Source organism: Prosopis cineraria, unplaced genomic scaffold (assembly GCF_029017545.1).
Source record: "Prosopis cineraria cultivar Desert tree isolate PC_DT_omini unplaced genomic scaffold, ASM2901754v1 PC3, whole genome shotgun sequence".
Lineage (NCBI taxonomy): Eukaryota > Viridiplantae > Streptophyta > Magnoliopsida > Fabales > Fabaceae > Prosopis > Prosopis cineraria.
In genome coordinates this window covers 39,242,523-39,266,020 of record NW_026555334.1, presented here as the reverse complement: position 1 = coordinate 39,266,020, position 23,498 = coordinate 39,242,523, and the positions used below count along the sequence as shown (strand labels likewise).

The 23,498-nt window shown below is 37.8% G+C and overlaps 3 protein-coding genes and 1 long non-coding RNA gene across 5 annotated transcripts; 2 read left to right on the top strand and 2 right to left on the bottom strand.

The window, feature by feature from the left end:
• Positions 1–386: 386 nt before the first annotated feature.
• On the top strand, positions 387–3,524 carry LOC129306537 (protein trichome birefringence-like). 2 transcript variants are annotated; one of them, XM_054947189.1, is made up of 5 exons: positions 387–1,728; positions 2,024–2,216; positions 2,310–2,503; positions 2,581–2,739; positions 2,815–2,952. In XM_054947189.1, exons 1-5 carry the CDS (start codon positions 770–772, stop codon positions 2,828–2,830), a joined length of 1,521 nt encoding a protein of 506 aa, XP_054803164.1. In that variant the 5' UTR covers positions 387–769; the 3' UTR covers positions 2,831–2,952. The 2 variants fall into 2 exon arrangements, with proteins under 2 accessions (XP_054803164.1, XP_054803163.1); XM_054947188.1 differs by having other exon boundaries at positions 395–1,728; positions 2,839–3,524.
• Positions 3,525–7,728: 4,204 nt separating this feature from the next.
• LOC129306538 (homeobox-leucine zipper protein HOX11-like) lies at positions 7,729–9,452 on the bottom strand. Its single transcript, XM_054947190.1, has 4 exons — positions 8,974–9,452; positions 8,498–8,823; positions 8,328–8,407; positions 7,729–8,230 (listed from the first exon to the last, which is right to left on the bottom strand). Exons 1-4 carry the CDS (start codon positions 9,227–9,229, stop codon positions 7,918–7,920), a joined length of 975 nt encoding a protein of 324 aa, XP_054803165.1. The 5' UTR covers positions 9,230–9,452; the 3' UTR covers positions 7,729–7,917.
• Positions 9,453–17,998: 8,546 nt separating this feature from the next.
• LOC129304364 (uncharacterized) lies at positions 17,999–20,095 on the bottom strand. Its single transcript, XM_054943990.1, has one exon. The coding sequence runs from the start codon at positions 19,449–19,451 to the stop codon at positions 18,204–18,206; it is 1,248 nt and encodes a 415-aa protein (XP_054799965.1). The 5' UTR covers positions 19,452–20,095; the 3' UTR covers positions 17,999–18,203.
• Positions 20,096–21,590: 1,495 nt separating this feature from the next.
• Positions 21,591–23,211, top strand: LOC129304642 (uncharacterized). Its single transcript, XR_008591744.1, has 3 exons — positions 21,591–21,775; positions 22,405–22,473; positions 22,927–23,211. It is a non-coding gene; the product is annotated as an uncharacterized LOC129304642 (long non-coding RNA).
• The last annotated feature ends 287 nt before the right edge of the window (positions 23,212–23,498 follow it).

Below are 23,498 nucleotides of genomic sequence, written 5' to 3'. Positions count from 1 at the left end.
TTCTAATACAACTTAATAAAAATAACAATGTACCATTTCATTCCATCATAAAATTTTTTTATAACTTTCGCCACACAACTAATGAGTAATAAGAACATTTGCATCTTTTAAAAAAAATTAATAACAACAAAATCAGAAAATATTATAGATATGTTAACATTTAAAAAAGTCATAAATTTAACATAAAAAACTCAATAATACATAAACTTGTAGTCCTTCCTCATCTGGTATGACGCAAATAAAAAAAAAAAACAGAGATGTCATGAAAAAGAAAACCATTATTGGACAACAAATATTCTAAAAATAAAAAACAATAAAGTTGTATAAATAATTAAATATATTGAATTTGAAGTGTCATTTTGTGATTCCTGTCGAAACGCTGCCAGGGTGGTTCGCTTGGAATAACCTTTTTAATGGAAGCGCCACACACGGAGGCGACGGACATGAAAGTTAGAAAATCTGGTAAAGCATGGTCATACATGATGCACATAACCTCTCTTTCCCTTTTCTGTATCTCCGTCTCCCATATTATTACGATCGTGACTGCCAACAATGGAAAATCGCCTTCCTCCACTCACACCTCCCAACTCACAATTTTCTCTAAACCAAACTAACCCACCTTCTCTCTCTAGAACCTTTGCTTTTTCCCTTTTCTCACCATTCATCTCTCCCGCTCTCTCTTTTCACGACCCTGACAAAAACATATTCTCCATCCTCCCTCTTTCTCTGTTCAAGATAGGGACCATAACACGGCCAACCCTCTCCAGCCATGGCTGATGCCACCAAGTACCTTCCCGTCGGTGGAGGGAACCTCATCTCAGACCTTATGAGCTTCCTTGCTTATTTCAAGACCAGAAGATCAGTGCCCTTCGCCTATGGCTTCACGCTCGCTTTTGTTGCTTTCACTTTTTTCTTAGCTTTCTCTCCTTCCCCAAATGCTTCTTCCCCTCCGTTCACCAATATATTAACTTCAAGTTCTACGCCTGCTCCATATAAATCTCAATTCAATTCCCTTTTCTCCTACTTCTTGCCCAATATTTCATCTCCCGATCAACCCCAAAGATTCCCTCTCTATATCAACACCACTTCTAGATCTATTAATGTCACTTCTTCATCTCCTGTCTCAACTTCCAAACCATCCTCTTCCAAAAACCACAGTCCTTTTATTTCTTCCCAAAATAAATTTCCGGCCACGAATCAGACCGCACTTCCCTCATCTAATTCTACTAAGACGTCAAGTAATCGGACATCAGTTTTGCCAGTGAAGCTGCCTCTCATTGTGAATAAGGAGCCATCCGGCGCTGTCAATCATACTCGGAGTCCTGTGAGGTCTGATGAAAGTAAAGCTGCGAAAGGAAATCAAACCACAAATGTCGCCGCCTCGCCAAAAGTTTTGGTGTCTCCTCCTCTTCAAAGTGTACCCGTGAGCCCCAAGAAGAATTTGAGTTCAGTTGAGGGAGTGAAGGGTGTTGCATCGAATAATTATACGGCTTCCTTGGCGAAGAAGCAGAGCAATTCTACTATTCCGGGACAGAAGAATGAGTTGATTGAGTCTCTGATGAAATGTGATTTATTTGACGGGGAATGGATTAAGGATGATTCATATCCTCTTTACAAACCCGGTTCTTGCAGTCTGATTGATGAGCAGTTCGATTGTATTCAGAATGGCAGGCCTGATAAAGACTATCTGAAATACAAGTGGAAGCCTAAGGGTTGCAGTCTTCCGAGGTGTGTGAATTTGATGGTATTTTGTTGTCTTGTCGTTCGTTTCGAACCAAATCCGTTAGGTTTTCTGTTATTCTGTAACGGATTTGGCGGTTGTTTGGTATTGAGGTTTCCTCTCGGGAATGTTTGTATTCATAAAAGTTCCAAAAAAATTGCCCAACTTGCGCCGGTGATTTACTTCGCCAATTGATTTGTTTGTGTTCTGCTTTGCCCTGTCTTCTTCGCATCCTTTGATATATTTGACAGTCTTCTGAAGTTGCGATTTAGGGAAGTAACGCTTAAATATCTACAAATACAGGTTGGACGGCCATCGTCTTCTAAATATGCTGAGAGGGAAACGCTTGGTTTTTGTAGGCGATTCCCTGAACAGGAATATGTGGGAATCTCTAATTTGCATACTGAGACACTCTGTCGAGAATAAAAGCAGAGTTTATGAAGCAAACGGCAGGGTCCAATTCCGAGGGGAAGCCTCCTATTCTTTTGTATTCGAAGTCAGTATTCTTAAATTTCCATTTCTTTTTTTCTGGTTTGTGAGATATTTTCGTTCCTCTCACGTTGTTCATTTGTGTTTCATGGGCGAGTAGGATTATAACTTCACCGTAGAGCTTTTCGTATCTCCATTCTTAGTTCAGGAATGGGAAACGGCGAACAAGAATGGCTCAAAGAAGCAAACGCTTCGTCTGGATCTGGTTGGGAAGTCTTCTGATGAATACAAAGACGCAGATATTATGATCTTCAACACTGGCCACTGGTGGACACATGAAAAAACTTCGAGAGGGTAAAAGCATTCCTATTTCCTTTTCTCTGTTTCATCAATTTCAACCCGTCTCCTCCTGATTCTGTTGTATTCTGCAGGAAGGACTATTACCAAGAAGGTAGCCATGTCTATGAGGAACTAAACGTTCTGGAGGCATTTCGAAGAGCAATAACGACATGGAGCAGATGGGTTGATGCCAACGTGAATCCATCGAAGTCTATGGTCTTGTTCAGAGGCTATTCTGCTTCCCATTTCAGGTAAGGCGACGCCACTGATTAGGATTGCATTATTAGCGTTAGTCCGCGGAACTCGAAGACTGATGATAAACATAGGTGTGTTTTGTTGTGAAATCACAGTGGGGGGCAATGGAATTCTGGAGGGCAGTGTGACAGTGAAACGGTGCCAATCGAGAACGAGAAATACCTGACAGAATACCCAGCAAAGCTGAGGGTTCTGGAAAATGTGATCAGATACATGAAAACGCATGTGACGTATCTGAATGTTACGAGAATGACGGATTTTCGAAAGGATGGTCATCCGTCCATTTATAGGAAGCAAAACCTATCGCCAGAGGAAAGGAGATCACCATTAAGATTTCAGGACTGCAGTCACTGGTGCCTTCCCGGCGTTCCTGATACTTGGAATGAGATTCTCTATGCCGAGCTTCTAATCAGACAATATCAGAATCAGAAACACAACAATAGATCTTAGGTTTATCCGCCAAATGCATATTTATATTCGATGAGTTGAGCTTGTGCAGAGACAGATACAATACATTGGGCTTTGGTCCTATCTGTTTCCTGGCCATGGTATAGCGATAGGCTGCTGCTTCTTTCTTTTTGTGATGTTGAAAAATGATTATGTTACGTGAATGTTAGAATATAGCAGAGGTAATAGTTGATGAGGAAAGAGGAGACCCCAGTGGGGTGTCTTCTCGGGTCATTGTAAATTAATAATCCCTCTCAATTCTACGCACCTACTTAAGACGGTACTGTAAAGATTGAGAATGATGCTGTTTTAAATTCAAATTATTCTGTGAAAATTGGTCAAAAGTAATGAAATTGATTGAAAATTAATTACAATAAATAAAAATAGGTACCCCCCCTGAATCAAATTATTTTTTAAAAAAAAATTGGTGAGCGATGCTTTAACATGTGAGATATTTTTTTTTTATATGATTCAAAATTTGTAATAAAATAAGTATATGATTATAAGCAATAATATTAGTTCACGATAATTTGGTAGCTTTCTTTGAATGACTCAACTCTTGTGACTATTTTCATGCTCGATGTTGGAGAAGCAGTGAACGATGGTCAGAATCAGTAGGCAAACGGCTATTAATTAGGGAAAATATCATTTAAGGATTATTGAGAGTATTTAATATCAATTAAGGATAAAAATTTTTTGAAATATTACTGCAGGATGAGAGAACTAATTTAAAAATAATTTTAAATTGCAAAAAACTATAACACCTCTGACTTTCTTTTTTTAATTGACAAGTAGTTAATTATGAATTAACAAGTACCTATTCGCTTTTTAATAAGAAGTTATTCATCAATTAAAGAATTATAAAAAACTTGATTGTGGGAATGAATAATTGTAGGTCATATTTCAATAATTAGTCAATTGTTAATTAACAAAAAGTTATTCACTAATTGACAAATTCAATAATACAAAAGAACTTGATTGTAAGAAAGGATAAGTATAGATCATGCTTTAATAAATAATTATTCGTTAATTAATAAGTATTCATTTATATTTAATAAAAAACTGTTCACTAATTGATAAGTTTTTCAAAAAAATAAGGATATTATAATCCTTTTTCATATAAATTTGTTTTCAAATTAGTTTCCTAATTCCACAATAATATTTCAAAATATTTTAATCTGTATTTGATATTAAATTGCTTATATAGACCTTGAATGATATTTTCCCTATTAATTATGGATTGGAGGCCATGGAGTGAGTGACCATGTTCTTGGAACTTTTAGTATTTCAAATGTTATTATATGTTCGTAGTAATTAGAAGCTAGACAAAGACTGTGGCCTTTCGTTTCATTTTTTATTCCATTTTCCTTTTCCAACCGACAATGTCCTGTTAATATGGAGAATCTGAAATTTTATAGATCAATGGACTGTGTTTCTATTAGTCATGTGAACTCTTTAGACAAGTTGAAGGCTTCGGCAATTCACTGTTGACGTCTTTCGGAAAGGGATCTTCATTTTATAATGTCCCATTCCCACCTGTCATCGTAACACTTACAAGTAATCAAGGGCATATGATCAGGTTTTACTATTTTAAATTAATTAAGCATTTTGTTTTTTTTTCCCTGCCCTTTCTTCATCTTGACGTTTCTTATTTATGCAAATAGGAAGGAAAAATCGATGCCTAGAGTTCTCTCTCTCTCTCTCTCTCTCTCTGCTTTTTTTTTTTGGCCTTGGTTGATGGTGTGGGCAAAATGTTAAACGATGTTGTAAACATTTCATTATTTATCATACGGAATGGTTCGTAACGAAGGGGGAAAAACGAATAAATCGTTATTTGATTTCTTTTTTGGTAATTCATAGAACTCTCTCTCTCCTTTTTGGCTATGTCACGAACCACTAGCTGCAATTTAGTAATTTATTATTGTTGTCAATAATTATTTCACTTAACTGGTCGGTGTATTTTATTTTTTCAGCTACATAAGCCAGTTCGTGCACTTAGTCAAAACTAAGCGTTTCACATTGTAATTTTTAAATCACATGCATGAACTCCGTTAATGCCAGGGGTTTTATAAAACGCAGCAACCATATCATCGATCGGCTTCTCGGCCTCCCCTTGATTAATAAAATCAAATCAAATATGGTTAAACATAACGTATTCTGAGGAGAGCTTCCATTTTAATATTAAGTATATTATAACTACAGGCTATACTACCTTTGTCATGGACCCCGAATTTGTAACCAGGAGCACGCATGTAAGGTTTTAAGCCTTGCTTTGTATTATCAACAATTAGAGTCGGGCTTTCTATTCTAAAGAAGTTCGCATAATATGAAATACAGTTTTTATTTTTTATTAATATTGATTACATTGATGTGAAAACTTAGAGGTTTTATCCACTTATCCTAAGAAAAAGAATAAAAATCCTTCACCTCGTTGAAGTCATTAATTTAACAAGAGGAAATAGTCTGGCCCAAAAAATTGGGTACTAAAGTTTGGGGCCAGGTCTGATCCATGAGCCCAACACTTCATAGGCCCACCAATTCAGTTGTATCATTCTACAACATTACGCATCTAGGCTCTCGAAAGAGCCCATCAGAGCTGGCCTTCCTATCTTTTGGACGTTCCATTCCTGTAATATTTTCAGCCATATCACTCTTAAATTAACTCTGCGTTGACTGCCCACCAGGTCCCTGATACTAGAAAACAAATGATGAGAGGGTGTCTCGAGAATTCTCCATGTTGAAGGTTAAAGATGAGAAGCAGGAAGACGCATCACGTAAAAGTAGACAAGGGATGTTTCATGGGGTGGGCGTGATTGGCGTCAATGTGAAATAAGAGGAAGACCCAAGTTAATTTGACCAAACATGTTTTGCCAACAACGCAACACCCTTAATTGCATCGGATCCTGCTCGAGCCTGCTCCTCTCTTCAATTCCTTCACGCTAATCGCGTGCTCTTTTATGTATGATGTTGGGCATGAATCAGTGCGTTGCTAAAACCATAGTACATCACAAAATTGAACTTCCAGAGAATTAATGACAAGAATTTAATATTGGAAGAAGGGTATCGGGAATCCCCATGATAATGTGCAAGAATATATTAAAACTTGGTTTATCAGGACCGCGTGGCGCAATCAGCGCGCTCGCAAGTGATTAACCTAATGAACGTAGCAGTAATAATGCGCATATCAGTCTGAGAGTCCATGACATGCAATGACTAGGTTCCCTGCACTCAAGCCTCAAGGGCTGGAATGCATTGGCGAATGTCATTTTTATTTTTAATTCGACTTAAATTAAATTGTTTGAATACATTAATTTGAAGCGAGACATATGGTTGAGGGCTAATAATTTTTAGTTTTTACATAATGTAGCTGGTGATTCTATTCCTTTAATTACAGAGGACTTCTAGTTTTCTGTTTTGCTGTTTTGTTTTGTTTTTTTCATTCATTCTTATTAAAAAAAAAAAAGAAGGGAAACATATGGTTGAGGGCTAATAATTTTTTTTGGGGGGGGGGGGGTTCATATTTAATTTGTTGCACCCAATGAGCTGGGAATCAGATGCGAACAGTGGGTTTGAAGGCGAGTAGGCCTGGCAGAGGATCTGGAGAATTCAATTGTGAGTACAATCCAAATCCAAAAGGATATTTGATGGTTCGGGTTAGTGTGTTTCCAGCTCAAGACTCAAGTACTGATCTCTAGCAGACACAGACGCTACAGCCTCATCTGCAGCGAAAAGGCATCTCTCTCTGGACAAACTAGATCTCAATGTATCTCATTTCTGACACATTCCTATGTGACTTCTCACTGTTTAGCTGCATCTAGGCTTCCCTCGGCTTTCTTTACTCAGATTCCCCATTAATCCATCCCTTCGAGCCTCTCTATCTCTGTTAAGTGTTGACTGGAGTTTTCGCCTTCTGCATCATTCACTCTAATCACTTTAAATTCATGCCACTGTTCTTCATCTTTAAGAAATTTAACATCATGACGGTATTCTTCATTTTGAATTCACATGGACCCCCCCCTCCTTATCCTGTGGGATTTTCATGTGTGAACCAAATTTCGTGCTGTTACTGTGACCTTACAAGGGAATTTACCCGGGACCCCGCAGATATGCCAAACTTGATGTTCATTTCTCCGTTCAAGTGTTCCATGACATTCAATCCTTTCCTCAAGAAAAGATAAATTAAAATTATATGACAGCAAAATTAGACATAACTCTTCACGCTAAATTATAATAGTCACAGTACCAAAGATATGAAAGAGAAGAAACTCGTTTAATCAAATATGACGTCTTGTTTTGTTTTGTTTAGGTAAATAAGAAACAGATTATCATTCCCGAGTACGCCAGCAAACTCGAGAAAGCTCGTGCTTGGAAAATGCATTCCTCACTTATTATACTATTATTAGAGTTAGTTGGGATGATATTCAAATTTCAAACGACCAATAGTACTATTACCGTTTGTTACCATTCCTTTAAAACTTTTAAGAAGTCAAACGATGGAACCTGGATAACAATAACACCAATGAAGGGCACAGTTCACCCAAGATAAAAGCCATTTGTATTTTGTCATTTTGATCCACAAAAAACAAAAAGATCCTCGAACCAGAAACCCCACAAAAAGAAAAGGCAAAACTATACAGATGGAAGAGATGGCGAGGGGAACGCATTGTCTTCTTCCTTCCACTATAATATGATAAAGAAATATGCGAGACAAAAAGAGAAAGGGAGAATCACAATGCGATCATGAGGAAGGAGTCACAGTTCTGGGGTTGGTAAGACAAGAGTTGCGAGGCTTGAGAGGCGTTACTGGGGGCCGTGACGGAGGTTAATGCGGACGCAGACGATGATGAGTTGGTGGCCACCCTTTCGCAGGAGGGACACATTGTTAGAGTCGTAGCTGGAAGCTGCATGTAAAATGGCTGGGACGTCTTTAAAGCCCTCAGCTCCTGCAGTTCCTTCTGCAACCTCCTATTCTCTTCCGTCAACGTCTCACAGCATCTCTTTAGATACTCGCAATCTACTTCCGTCTGCTTCAACTTTGTCCTGTACATTTCAATAAACCCAACCAATTCGTATTGCTATTTCTCCTCCGTATACAACATAAAATGAATGGTAAGATTAAGGAACCGGGTATTTCTACCTTGCCCTCCTGTTCTGAAACCAAACTTCTACTTGTCGGGGACGAAGGTTTAATTGTTTTGCCAGAACAAGTTTCTGCTTCTGCGGATTAAGAATTAAGAAAATCAGGAACACAATAACGCAGAACAATTTACCCAAGAAACCCAAAGGACGAGGGATTTAAGGACTAACAGGATTAAGTGTAGTGTGTTCTTTGAAACTCTCTTCAAGAAAAGCGGATTGTTCCTTGGAGAGCCTGAGTTTCTTGCGAGTCGACCCGTTTTCATCATCGTCACTGGCCCTAGAGCTGGTTCTCTCACCCTCGCCCTCGTGCTCTCTCTTGTTTTTACTGCCAGCATTACCATTCCTTGTGTAGAAGTCCATGTGAAATGACGAAACGCTGTTAGGAGACGACGACAGTGGAGTACCGTCGTCCGCCTCCTCCGCTACCGCAGCAGGTAAACGATTGACGTCCAGGGCCTTCGCTCCTCCATCCGGCGAGAAACGTTGGGATCCCACTGTCATCCACAATAAAAAGATTCGTTAGAAAATCCTCACCAAAGACGGTCAGATTCGCTGAGAAATGAGAAAATGGTGCGAGTGAGATTAAAATAAAAAAAAAATGAAAGAAAACATAGGAGCGAAGAAGGGGAGGAGGTGGTATTTACGAGAATCGGAGAGCCAAGGAATCCGAAGATGGGAAGGAGGGAGGGGCCGGGGAACGGGAGTGAAAGGAAGAAGGTCGAGCTGAAGAGGCGGATCTGAGGATGCTCTTCTCTCATCTTGGACTTCCTCGGAGGTATTGTCGGCGAGAACTTGGCCAAGTGACATGCTGAAACCAGCTTCCTTGTTAGGCATTCTCGGGGCCTTGTCCAGTATAGGGAAGCCCTTTGGTGCGTCTCCCAAGCTCAAAGCCAGCTCCATCTCGGGCGAGATAGAGACAAGTCAGGATGGTTTTCTGGTGTAAAAATAATGTAGCCGCAGCCCGCAAGCTCAAGGCTTTGAAAGCAGAAGGCGACCTAAGAATGTAGCGGTCACGCTCTCGTTCAATGCAAGACGAAGAAAGTGACGAGGTTAGAAAGTGGAAATTGCAGAATCCTTTTCTCCGCCAACGACCCCTTTTTATTTCTGCTCCTTCGGCATGTGGGAGTAAAGATTGACCGACAAATCCAGGTTGACAAACGCACGTGAATCTATTTAAATACACAAACCCTTCTTCGCTTATTTCGTACACTTCCCTGTTTACACAACCCTTCGCTATAACCATGCCTTACTTGGGATATTAATATCGGGTGAGAGAGATAATCAATAGGGGGATTTTTTAAATCTTCCATAGATGAGATATCAGGCCAGGTTGGCCTTCCTAGTTTGAGACGTCTATTTTTGTCTCTTTATTTTGTTAAATTATTATGCTCTCTCTTGTCATGTCATATATATTTATACTTTCTCTCTTAAAAAATATAAAATATTTTTAAAAATTAGATATTAAAAAATATAAAAATATTTTTTATTGATGAATGATTTTATATTTATTGTAGGATGTTTAATAGGTATAAATATAAAAAAATAAAATTAATATAAAAATAAGTAATTATTTTATTGAGAATGATATTCGGTTAAAAATATCTTATATTTTAAAAAAGGCAGTAACATATATTTTACAATTACAAAGGAGAAAAGCCATTGATTCCAATTACAAGTTACATTTATAGAAAGATTTATTATTACGCAATTGATTTCCTCTTATTTTACTTTTTACAATTTTCTACATGTAAAATAAAATATTGCATGTGAAGAAGAGTATTTTTAAAAATAATGTATTTAATAAAAATAAAATTAAAAATTATTTACTTAAAATGACACCAATTACTTGACTATATTTTTTTAGAATGATAAAATAGTGAAAAACGATTTATAAACATTTCTAAATGGAAGGGAACAAATATATAGAGTACTCTAGCAACAATCATCAGCAGCGTGACAATAATGACTACATTAGATCATGATTATAATTATGAAAGAATGAGAGTGAGAATAAAAATCATGATGCATGGCACAGAGGTGATGTCGAAGGGAGAAGATGATAAAAATGATTAGCAGGGTTTGGTGGGAAATACACAATGATGGGAGATAGCGAGTAGGAAGACAGCGATTTGATATGCTATGATTCTGCCGCATTGACAGCCCATGAGATTGTATAAGCTTAAAAAGTGATGGCAGTTTCCGAGCTTAACTCTGATTAAAGTCACCCATTTTGAAATGAAGTGGCCAATAGGCCATAGTAGCTTCCACGCCTACACGCCTACTCCACAATCACAGCATATAACTTCCCTTCCCGGCACTCACACCAGCCCTCATTCATGGCAATCTCAAAGTGGAAATGTTGTGGAAGGGATAAAACTTTATTTGTTTTATAAAGGAAATAGACATGAGGGGGGGGGGTACTTTAGGAGGAACAAGCGTGACGGGAACAAAGATAAAAAAAAGCAGGGACAGGGATGGGGGAGATGATTAGCAGGAGATCTTAATTTGACCATGTTAATAAGGCAGACAAAGCGACCACCTTTTACTATTCCCATAAAAGCTTGCCACTTAAATAAATTAAGAATAATGAAAATGAAAGGGGAAGGTTCTTTGGGCACTTTTGGAAGAGCAGCATAGTCCATCCAATGACTTGAAAAGAGGAAAAAAGAGAGGGATAGGGTATCCAAGGAGTCCACAGAACGGGGAACCCTAATTCAAATAAGCCGAGGGCAAGGGAGCCGTCCTATGCGGTGGTCCCGCTCGCGTGCCTTTACTTTCCAACAAAAGCCGTCCTACCAATGCCCTCTCTCTCTATACTTATAGCTCATATTCTTCTTTTGTTTTTTTCCTTATATTACAAGAAATGTCACTCCTTTTAAAAAGGTCTTTGCAATGTAGCTGCTCCTTTCAGTCCAATATTTGTCAATTACAATTTTTAAGCTTCAAAATTATTTGCATATCTTTCCAATTTTTTAAGTAGTTGACTCCTGTGAAACTCCCTTCAATAATAATAAATGAAAGAAATATGGGTTTTCAAAAATCATAAACACTTTACTCTTCTCTACGTTATATTTTGAATGGAGCAGAGTTTTTTTTTCCCTGTAAAACAATTTTTTTGTAAAAAAAAAGGGAGCAACAGTGGTGAGGTTGGGGCGTGGAAGGGAAGCGAGGAGGGAAGGGAGGTGGGGAGGTTGGGAAAATAAGAGCACAAGGGGGAGGGAGTGTCATGGTTAGAGGATCAGAGCAATAATTGAAGGGGGAGGCAGGCTTTCATGAGAATGGGAAGTGCGTGAGTGGGACCCCTATCTCCTCCCCAAAACGAACCGTCTCACGATGATCAATTATAAGTCCATTTATACACACCCCTCGTCCCTCGGCAAGAGAAGCAGAGCCTGGCATCCCAAATTAAAACCACCAAATAATGGTCCCTGTGCTTCTTGGCTCCAGCACCCGACTAGGCACACAGGCTGTCGCATACGCGTGATTTCATTTCATATATGTAATAATAATAATAAATGACTTCATTAATTAGAGTGGGTGGCAAAATTAAACACGGCTGAGCTCCCCTACATGTATTGGGAGGCAAAATAAGAGGGAGGTGGCCAGGGAGGGGCGGCACAATGATAAGGGTATATTGAGGGAATGATGGGTCACGTGAGGAAGGCGTGAGGGAGTAAATGATGAGGCTCCGTGTCAGGATTCAGAGGAATGACGTGAAGGAGCAGCAGCGTCAATGTGCCATTACTGCTCACTCATTACCCCCCCTTCTTCCATGGCTTGCACAATTCCACATTTTGGTGGGACCGGGTGGGTGGCGGAGTCCGTGATTGGGAAATTAAACGAGTTTATTCATGTGATTTATGAGATTAATAAAGAGGCTGTGATTTTTTCGGGGAGGGCCCACCGATGGGGACGTGGTGCAGCGGCTCAAGGAGACAATCTAGGCAGCGGCAATCATTTGTACGTGGGATCTTCGGAATATCTAACGCTGAGCAGGATGCCGTATTTCTTAATTACAACACTCGCTAGCATCTCTCTCATGCCCCTGTCCCCCCTTCCCCCGGGCCCATTCCCCTCCTTCCCACCTCTTTTCCGAATAACTTCCCGTGTTTGGGTTCCACGCAATTCCTTGCCTCGCAACATCAAACACCTCACACCCCCCCCCCTCCCCATGCATCCTTCACTGCACGTCCTAATTTACATTTCGTGTCTCCTTTCCTACTAAAACCATTCCCAGCAGATCATTTCATTCCCAAATCGATTCGATGCCACTGTACGTCCTGAAAATTATTCTCCAATTCCATAATCTCATTATTGTGAGGTGTGAGTAATTGCATCATTGTTGCTATTGAATGCTCCATCATTTCATTACAAATCGTTCATTATAACCAGATGAGCTTGCTTTGCTGATAAGTGTTTCTTCTTTAAAAACAAATAAAAGCGATGGGGGTGCGGAACCATGGAATGTGTCGTCAGTAAGCCTCGCAAGCAGGAGCTGAATGTCAATACTGAACTAATGGTACATACAATACATATATTTGCAATTCATGTGCCTTCCATTTCAATCAATTATGCCATCATGTTCTGACCTGACCTCTCTTTGTTTTACGCTGTTTGGCCGTTTTCCCGGCATTCACTCCCCCGCCCTGGCCACGAAACAAACAAAAAAGTCTTCCCTTCAGCTACCGAACGAACGTACGATACTGCACAGCACCCCGCTGTAGCCACATTTATGTGGGTGCGATGCAAATTTAGCCGCTCATTGCAATTAATGTTTGCACCAGCTCAACTCCGAACGCGTCTTAAATTCCAACCACATTGTCTTGTCAACGAGGACCCTTTGAGACATGCAATAATAACCTGGGGGATCTTAATTTAGCCGACGGAGTTAGCCGGGTAATGATGAGAAACTGCTTGAGACTGGTCTATCTGAGCTCATCCGTCCCCCAGATGGCCAGGTGCAGTGTCATCATAAAAGCGTTTTCCTTTTCCGAGACACGGAATTGAATGTCCGGTATGGGAAGGGATATAACCGTATCCCAAATGCCCAAATTCCGTAAATGTGAATGACATTACATAGCTGAGAAGAAGAGGCCTGTTTCAAGGTAGCGAGCTCGGTGCGTAGGAATACAGCAGCTCAGCCGGCGGAGTCGACAATCAAGACCAGTGTAGTCGTATAGATGCAGCTACGGTATCCCCAAGTCACAAAGCTAATCTCATGCCCCTGTGGCGTGTGTCCGTGCAAAAGCTGACGATCAGATTGAGTGAGATATCATATCCCACTCCCCGACTCTCTTTTTCCGAGCGCTGTTTTTATGTAATCATGAGTGCTTGCATTATTCCTTCCAGATTACTCCGGTCTCATTTATAAATTTCATTTTAAAAAGTGTATTTGATTACATTTATAAGTCATGGTGCGTCTTTTTAGGTAATATTTGAGAGGTATTTTCAAAATTACACTTCATGAGAGAGAAAAAGTAACAGGACATTACTTTTTAGATTTGTTATATAGGGACATGTTTAGAATTTTACTTACTTTTATTTCTTATACTTTTATTGTATTGATATTGATGAGGTTGGTAGAAATGACTTATAATTAGAACCGGAGGAAGTATATGCTATATGCGCGCCGATGCCACCCCTTCTCACTCCTTATTCATTACTTGCGGGTCTCTCTCTCTGGTGCTCCTGGTTCCCTTCATTGATTATGCACCCTTCCATTACTACCCTTCCTCGTTACTCTCTCTCCCTCAGATACTTATCTTCTTAAACATACCCCGTTCGAATGTAAATTTTAGTCTCAAGATTGGAATCTATGATGAAAAGGCAAGAAATTAGAACCAGGGGGGGGGATAATGGTGAGGGCGAGTTACTCTATTATTATATCTACCTCGCCTTCATGATTGCATGCGATATAAAGTCTGAACGCATTGCGAGTAGTAATTGGATTGCATTTATTATTAAACAAATAATTGTTCGGCAATTATGAACGGCAGAGCATTATCCAAGGAGAGACAACTCAGCATGCGATCCTGCACATACAAGGGTTCATGCTCCCTTCTCGTGCATCATTGCATTGATTTTTCCCCCCTCCTTTTCCTTTCGTTATTATTTAGTAGTATCATGATTATCATAATCGTCGCCATCATAGTCCTCCGACTTCTTCAACCTGGGATGCTGGTCGATGCCGGCAAAGTATGCGACATCAGACCCTAAAATATTTGACCTTAGAGTGACTGGATCAGAATGATGTGGACTTTGCGCTTGGTATATCCTTTTCTGTTCCGCGTTGCCTTTTTGAAAACTCTAAATTTTACATCATCGTTTATTATTGCACCATTAACACATTGCAATGAGTCGGCCGGCTCAGTGCCTCCTTCGCCCTTGAAGCTAAATCTGTCCAAGGATTCGGAGATTGCGATTCGGATCTACAAAGTCGCGTGATTGAAACATAGCATCTGGTTGATTGTGATTTATAAACAGATATCATAATAAGTTGCTCCAGTTCGTGTTTCGCGATATTTCTTTTAATTGCCAAGCCCGTTCTTCTTCCTTCTTAATCGCTATGCGTGTCCTTTTTATTCGAGACAATTATATTTGACGTACCCTTTGATGCCAAGTGTGGCTGAAGACCGTTCATTGATTAGTGGATTACTCATCTCGACCTAAATATAAGAGATAGTTAATTAATTTTAAAAAAATTAATCTTTTAATCCTTCAACTTTTAACTCACTTTTAACTCAGTCCCTCAATTATGACTCACTATAATTCAATCCCTCAACTACAACTCGCTGCAACTCAATCCTTTAACTTTTAATTTACCTATAATTTGGTCCTTATTTTATAATTTTTTTAAAAATTTTTTATCAAACAAGAGGGATAAAAATGCTTATATATTATTTTAAAATACTCTCTTCTTATTCATTAATGTGAGATATAAATTAACATGAAAAAAAATTAACAAAAGTTAAGGACTAATTTGTAAGTGATTCAAAAGTTAAGGGATTGAGTCATAGGCGAGTTATAGTTGAGGGATTGAGTCTCAATGAATCATAATTGAGGGATTGAGTTACAAGTGACTTAAAAGTTAGAGGGCTAAAAGATTAATTTTTTCATTAATTTTTAATGTACAGTTTACGAATAATGTTATTTAAAATCTTAAATTTTAAAAAATATTCACATATTTTTATTTATATTCTTATTAAATATTTTATATAAAAGTTTTGATAATAATAATTAAAATTATAATAAATGATTTAAAAAACATTTAATAAAGTAGGAAGATAGTTAAAAAATATAAAAGTTATTCCATATCTTAAACCATACAAAGTTTTCAAAAAAAAAACGCTTTAAGCGGAAAAACAGATGGTAAGAAGAAATGGAAATAGAAAAAATTCTAGTCAAACAAGAAGAATTAATAATTCTGGAGAAGCAAATTATAGTGAACCAATAAAATGGGGAGAGGAATCTTTAACGGGCGGCAAAGCATCTCCCATATACGAAGAACTAATAATTCTAGACGGATAAATATTTCTGGTAGCGAAAGCCATGTTAAAGTATCTCTGAAAGTTGTACTCATGGCGAACAGATCTCATCATACTTTGCCAGCATTATTATCCCTGCAGTTTCTTTGGCACCAAAGGTTCAGATGAAGATTATATAAGCAAATATATATATATATATATATATAACGCCGTGGCGTACACGGCATCAGGAGAAAGATCACTGGAATCTAGGAGTACAGTTAGTTTTCTCATCAGCCTTGGTTTTTTCTTTTCAGGGAGGGGAGAGGAAAATCAAATGCACTGTTTATGTTAGGATCTCAAATAATAGACTTGATTAGTGTTGGTCAAGGGATGGAAAAGCCTTCTTTTAAATCTGGTGATTATATATTAATTTCACGAAGGGGCCGGAAGCATGCATGCTTGGCCAGGGGGACGAGTATAGAATTATGATGGAATAATGATGATGATGATCGTAATAATGATAAACGATAATGTAAATCCGTCGCCCAGGAAAACAATGATGATGGAAATGAAAGGGGGGAATAAACTGGTTTTCATGATGATAAGTAAGAGATGGAGAAGCATAAACTTGGGCATATAAAAAGAAGGATGATGTTGTTGGGTAATAATGACAAGAATTGCTTGAATGTTTGACCAGAGAAAGAGAAGTGATGAGATTCCTTCAAACACACTCACCCGTGTGTCCAATCATTCCCCCCCTCTCCGTTAATAATTTTGTCCCCTTTCACCTCTTTTCCAAACTTCCCATGCTTCAATATTCCATCTGAGACGTGAGGCTGACACATGACAATATATTTATTCCACTCACTCATCATCTCAAGCTATCAAGAGGCTTCTCTGGTTGCCCAAGTGGGGACTTGATCATTCGAGAGGTGTCGAAGAAAAGGCCCACGAGGAGAAAACTGGGGCGAAGCAGCTTTTTGAACGCGAGGATTGGCCTGATGGGTCTTATTCTTTTCATATCAAAGCATGGTCTGTATCTGTATGCGGTCTGTTATTCACTCCGTTATCCCTATCGTCAATTACTAACCCCACAATGGAACTATGGCTATGCAAATTAACCAGGCACATCTTTACATGTCACGTGCCAGTGCAGCCCAATCATATACAGCAAGGCATGACTAGTGCTATCAATGCACCAAAGGCATAAGTGACTTCCATTACCCTCAACAGGGATTCGCGGTTCTATGGAATGAATCTAAGCCATACTTATCCTGGGAACAAGGCCCGGTACGGAATTGGATTTTGTCAAACTAACATACTCGTATATTGGCATACCTCACAACTCCAGCAGAACTGCAATCTGAAATCAAAGCGTACCATCGGATTTTTTGGTTGAAAGTTGCTGTCCAAAGCTTATCGAAGGATACTGTATCCGGATCCATAAACTCAGGGCATTCTAACACATACGCTGACTATCCGGAAGGGAAAACTGGATTCAGAAGCACGGAGAATGTGTGCAGTCCTTTAGCTTCTACTTCTTTACAACACAACAATTAACATTCTATACCAAATAAGCTGGAAGCGCATTATTCACCATCAACGTATGAGAATTCCGTATATTATGAAACAAAGGAAGCAGCTTAACATGATCAACAATCACGTATTCTTGTCAAATAGAGTATGCAATATAAATTCTGATCATGATGTCAAGCTAAACAGGGACGGTAAAAATGTAACCCACTAAATTTTCGCCTTGCCACGAAGGATGAAATGATTATTCCCCATACATGATGACACGAAAGTAGTTCCCATGATTTACCTAGGGGAAAAAAAATCACAAAAAGAGTAGCTTCTGTTGAGCAGCCCTCCGCCAAATAAAAGGACTTGATCGGCAATTGAAGGCATCCCATACAAACCCAAGTTGACTTCTTTCGATGCGAAAGAAGTATGAGACGCGGGAAACGCAAGACCAATTGGTTACATCATGGTGATCAGAGAGAATCAAACTACGTAATAACATTTGAGGAGTGCCCTCCTTTAGAATTTTTCCAAAGTTGAAACGTTGCTAGTTCGCTCAATTGCATTCCTAACTTTGGAGTCTTGAACAAGTGACGTTACTGAAGAACGTGGTTTATGTTGAAGACGAGCATAGTGATAAAAGATTTTTCAACGTCGCGGCAGAATAAAAGGAAGGGAAAAATGGAACGTCAAAAATAATCAACATATAGTTGTGATTAAACAAGGCCCCTACTATCCTAATCCTATCCTTTAGGTGACCGACACTGAGGCTTCCAAAGTCACCTTAAAAACTACAGAGGATTGCCAGTGTATAAACATAGCACTTTCATAGCTGCTGAACTTTTATTATCTTCCACGAAACAGGATATTTTACTTCGAAGTTGTAATCAATTTAAACGTCTTCTCCTAGACCTGGGAGCACGAGAGTCTCCAGTATCTACATCAGAAACTCTAGAAGAATCGCTTCTCCTTCTGGAAGAGGATGTGGACAGTGATACCATGGAATCAATTTCTACGGCAGTGTCCATTTGACTCTCCGAATTTATAACAGCAGCAATGCTTGAATATGAATCTCTATCATCTACCGGTGGAGACTGTTCTTGGTTCCTAACTCCTCCGCGGGTCAGGAAATATGTCTCCATCAAAGCTGAGGAAAGAGATGAAAGTGTTGCTCTGTGTGATTGTGTTCTTCGAAGTAGAAGGGATTGCAGCCTGTTGTTATCGCCTGAGTCAAGACTACCCATATTGCTTTCCGCTAGATATGCTGCATCATCCGGCAATGCCCCGCGATTTTGCTCTCTCCGAATTGCTCGAGACGTCAAAAATCTGTCTAGCAAGAATCTCGTTCTCTCTGCTGTTTCACGCACGGTTTCAGGGTCATGGGGGCGAACCACACCCCTTGCATGGGGAATTCCAAATCCACTTCTCTGGAATCTTGGTCTTAAACTCTCAACACGCCTTGCATGAGGCCTGAGAGGGACTTTGAGGCTGGGATCCTCCTCAGGATCTTGAACATGGTTGTTTCCACGACCATATATTGGGGTGATATTCTTGTAAGACACCTCACCCTTGCACACAGGACATTCCTTGGCATCCGGATTCATATGCAGCCACTGATAGAGGCAGGGCCAACAAAACAAATGACCGCAGCAAGTAACAACGGGATCCCTGGCCATGTCCAAACAGACATTACAGTCGAAAAAGCCCCCATCATCGCCGCCACCCTTTTCAACATCATCCTTCTTCTCTGATCCCTCATCCCTCGTTAAGCTGTTGTTATTTTCACATGCTTTCTGTACCTCCTCCGGTCTCATGTCGGCTTCAACACTGTCCTGACCAGTCCGCAGGGCAGTCCCAATGCCAGGGGTCTCCACAAATTCATTTAATTCCATCGGAATATTTTCGGATTCAGGCAGCGGAAAAACATGCCTCTCGGCATCGGGCGGGACAACAAGATGCTGCGATCTCCACTGTAGCCGAGACCTATACCGACGAGCTTCACTAATTCGGCGAAGAGGTTGCTCGGTCCAGTCATCTACAAAGACATGTTCGCTGGCCATGGAATCGGCCGGTGGCTCTGGAATGAGACCCAGATTCAAATCAAGGTTCATCGGATCAGATGTCTGTTCCTCCATCTCGAGGCGGACGTCCAAGACGGAAATAAAGATTACCGCGCAGAATTTTGACGATCCAGGACTAGGAAGAAAAGGGAATAACACCCCGACCCCAGAAAATTTTGGGAAAAATATATTAATGAAGATAAAGAACAGGAATCAATCATGGGAAAGATAATCAAAAAGAGGGAGGGGGGAAAAGAAATTCAGTACCCCGAATAAGGAATTAGATTGGCCACAGCTCATAAACCCTAAATTGATCAGAAAGACGAAGAAGCCGAGACGGGATACCGAAGGTCGACCACACTTGAAGGAAACAAGCCGACTAATTGATGGAGCTGAACTGAATTCGATGGAATTGATATAAAATAAGAGAGGGCAATAGTAGACGGTAAAATGGGAATCACGGACAGGGGATTGAGAAAGGCTTTGTGGGTAGAATGGCCAATAAGGAAAAGAAATAAGCATCGAGAGGAAGACAGAAAGAGATAAAGGGCGGTGCAGGAGGTTTGGTGATGGCGAGAGCGAGGCTAGGCGGGAGAAGAGTGCTGAAGGGACGAGAAACAGGGGAAGGAGCCGCCAGAGGCAGACGTGGTGGCAAACAGGAAGGGATGAAGGGTGTAGACTACCGAGTGTTGCCTGTGATGCTGGTGGACGGTCTTGATTAAAGCTCCTCTGCCTTCCCTCACGCGGTCATTTCCGCTCTGTTTTTACACTTCTAATCATTTCACATAATTTTTTCATATTATAATTTTATTGTTAGATACTACTCTGTTTGTATCAATTTATGAAATATTTTTTTTAAAAAAATTACATTTTAAAATATAAGATACTGGCATAAAAATAAAATTTTATTTTAGTATTATCTTTTTCATATATTCTATTTCTTCAATATTATTTTATTAAGTGAGTATTAAATGAAGGATATTTTTAAAAATTATATTTTTGTTTTAAGAAAATATAAGTTATAATGTGTATTTAATAAACTTTATTGATACATGAAATTTTGTCTAAAAATATTTTATAATTTGAAATGTAGAAAGTACCATACTAAATATCATTATATTCATAAAAAATGATAAAATTAGAAAAAGTAGGACAAGGGGAGTTTAAAAAATGTGGGCAAATTCATTTCAAAGGAGTAGGTTGTGGAATTGGATTAGAGTTGAAATTAAGGCGAGATAAGGATTGACTATGTTTGGTTTTATTGCTTGCTCCTAGTCTCTCACCTATCCCCAGCTCCTGACCCGTCTCATCTTCCCTTCCCCTTATGTAACTGTAACATTTAAACAGTCCAGGATTGATCCTTGCCCCCCTACTGCCATGGGCGAAACATGTTTGATCGATCAAGTATTCCTTACCTTGAATGTTACAAGTTACTTTTAATTGATTAAAATCATAACTCTAATGAGTTAATTGATTGCTTTTAAAACTATATATTCTTTTTATGTTTTCAATTGACAAAAAATATCTTAAAAAACTTAATATATTTTATATTTTTTAACATGATACTTTTAAAAAATGTCTTGTGATATTAAATAAAAAAAGTATTGAAAAGTTTTTTAAACAATAAATCAATTTAGTTACATTGTTCATAGGTAATATATTGCACTGCTTTTGAGAGTTTTTTTCCCCTTACAATTATAAATTAATGATTGAAGAGTGATCATTTGGACGATTCAAGATTTAATTTGAGTTAAGTTTATTCAAATGAGTTTGAATAAACTAAACTTGTAAAAAATATACATGTAGTTGAGTCGGCCCAAACACTCGAACTTTGTGCTTGTTCAAACTATCTTTGATACCTTAATCATTGAACATTTTATTTAAAATTAATTTTTAATTTAAAATTAATTATTTTACTATCATAAAAATATAAAATATGTAACATCCCAATTTAAATTTTAATAGTTAATTTGGGTTAATAAAAATTTTGAAAAGTATTATTAAATTATTATTATAAAAAAAGGTATGAAAAAAAATAATAATAAAATAAATAAATAAAAATAAAAAAATAAAAAAAAATAAAAAATAATAATAATAAATAAAAAAATAAAATATTATTAAATTATTATTATTATAATAATAAAAAGAAAGAAAGGAAAAGAAAGGAAGAAGAAGAAGAAAACGAATTTGCTTCGTCCGCCGCCTCAACAGTAACAATAATAAAATAATAATAAAAAGAAAAGAAGAAGAAGAGAGAGAAAATAATTAAAAAAAATGTGGGACCCACTGAATTTTTATAAAAACTCACCTGTTCCTTCATTTCTTCATTCCTTCTTTCGTGCGTGAGCTTCGGCAGAGAGAGCATCTGTGAGCCAAATTCACCGGTGCTGGGTTTTAAGGTAAGAGTTTTTAATAGGATATTTAGGGTGTGATTTTAAGCTTTTCAAGACTAAGTAAGTGTTCTAAAAATTTTTCTTAGTCATCCTTCTTCTTTAGTTTCTGAGTTTGTAGTGGTAGAAAATTTAAGATCTGAAAGAGGGATGAATTTATGTTGAATAAATATGGTTTTTGAGGTTGTCAGTAGTATAATAAATGTTATAGAGTATAAATTTGTTAATGATCTTTGAATTTATGGCTTATGGATCAAATTCTAAACTAGATCTGAAAATATATGTTAATTTATTGAGGTTTAGATGATTATTTGGGATGAGAAATGAATTATTATGGTTATAGGATTATGATTCTAAGCTAGAGACTTAATTTTTAATTTTTGGGTATTTTAGGTACGAATTTATAAAATAAAAAGAAAATTTTGATAATAGAAATTAGTTTAAAATTTGATTTTTAGATTATCAATGTTTATTGATAATTAAAAGAGGAGTTAAAAATTATACTTAATAGTATTAACTATAGATTTGTATTAAGATTGAGATTAAGAATTATGTTATATTTTTAATTCTATTATTAGAATTATTTTATTAGTTTCAAAAATTGAAACTAATATTTATAAATAATATGTTATTTGTAGATTGTATTACTGGTGAAGATTGTGGTGAGAGAGAAATTTTAAGGAATAATTTATTGAAAAAGCCACAAGGTAACCATGCTTTTAATTTATGATTAGTGTTACTTCTTGTTAATTGGGTGATTATTGAGAAAATTATAAATTTTGTAATATTATATAATTGTGCAATATTATTATAAATTTATTTGATTATTGTGGGAGGTGTTGGGAGATTTGCTATTATTGTTGTATTTATGTGCCACGTGGTATGCCCCTATTGGAGCTCAATAGGTGGTTTGTAAGGGCTCGGACTAATCTACCTTTGGCCGGGTAATTTAGCACCGAGTGAGGGCTACGGCTCGAGGTTAATGGAGGGATATAAGGATGGTTGTTTGTGTGTATCGTAATATTTCTTATATTTGTTGGAATTATATTATTTTTAATTCTCACTTAGTAAGCACACACTTAACTGTTTGTATACACTATCATAAATTGGCTTTGGTTACTGGGACTTTTGAGTCTCATTATGTGGTTAACAATTTTCAGGAGAAGAGCCAAGAGTGACACGTGGAGGAGTCCCAGAGACTTAGTGGTATAGATCCACTGTCTCTTTTGGGTATTTAATTTATGATTTATAATGTGTTATATTGTCAATATTAGGACTTTTTTTATGTTTATTGTCAATTATATGAATATATAAATGTAATCATGCCTTTCAAACTATTTCTATTTTTGGTACAATTTGGATGACTGTAATTTTAATATTTGGTTTACTTTGGATTGGTTAAAATGGCATGATTATAAGGCCAAATAACTGGCTTGTGTTGAAAATTGACTAAATTGCTTATTTTACTTGTTGGGAGTATAAGGATGGACAAATGTGATTTAGTTTACTTGTTGGGAGTATAAGGATGGACAAATGTGATTTAGCCTAATGGCATGTGGGAGGTAAAAATTTATCTGAAATGTTATAGTGTGTAAGTTGAAGCTAATTATAAAATATTTTATATCGAAATTATTGATATAAAAATGTGTTGGGTGGCTGTAACCCAACTATGGTTGAGTTAAATTATTTAAAAAAAAAATTTTTGGTGTGTTACAAAATATATTTAATTTTT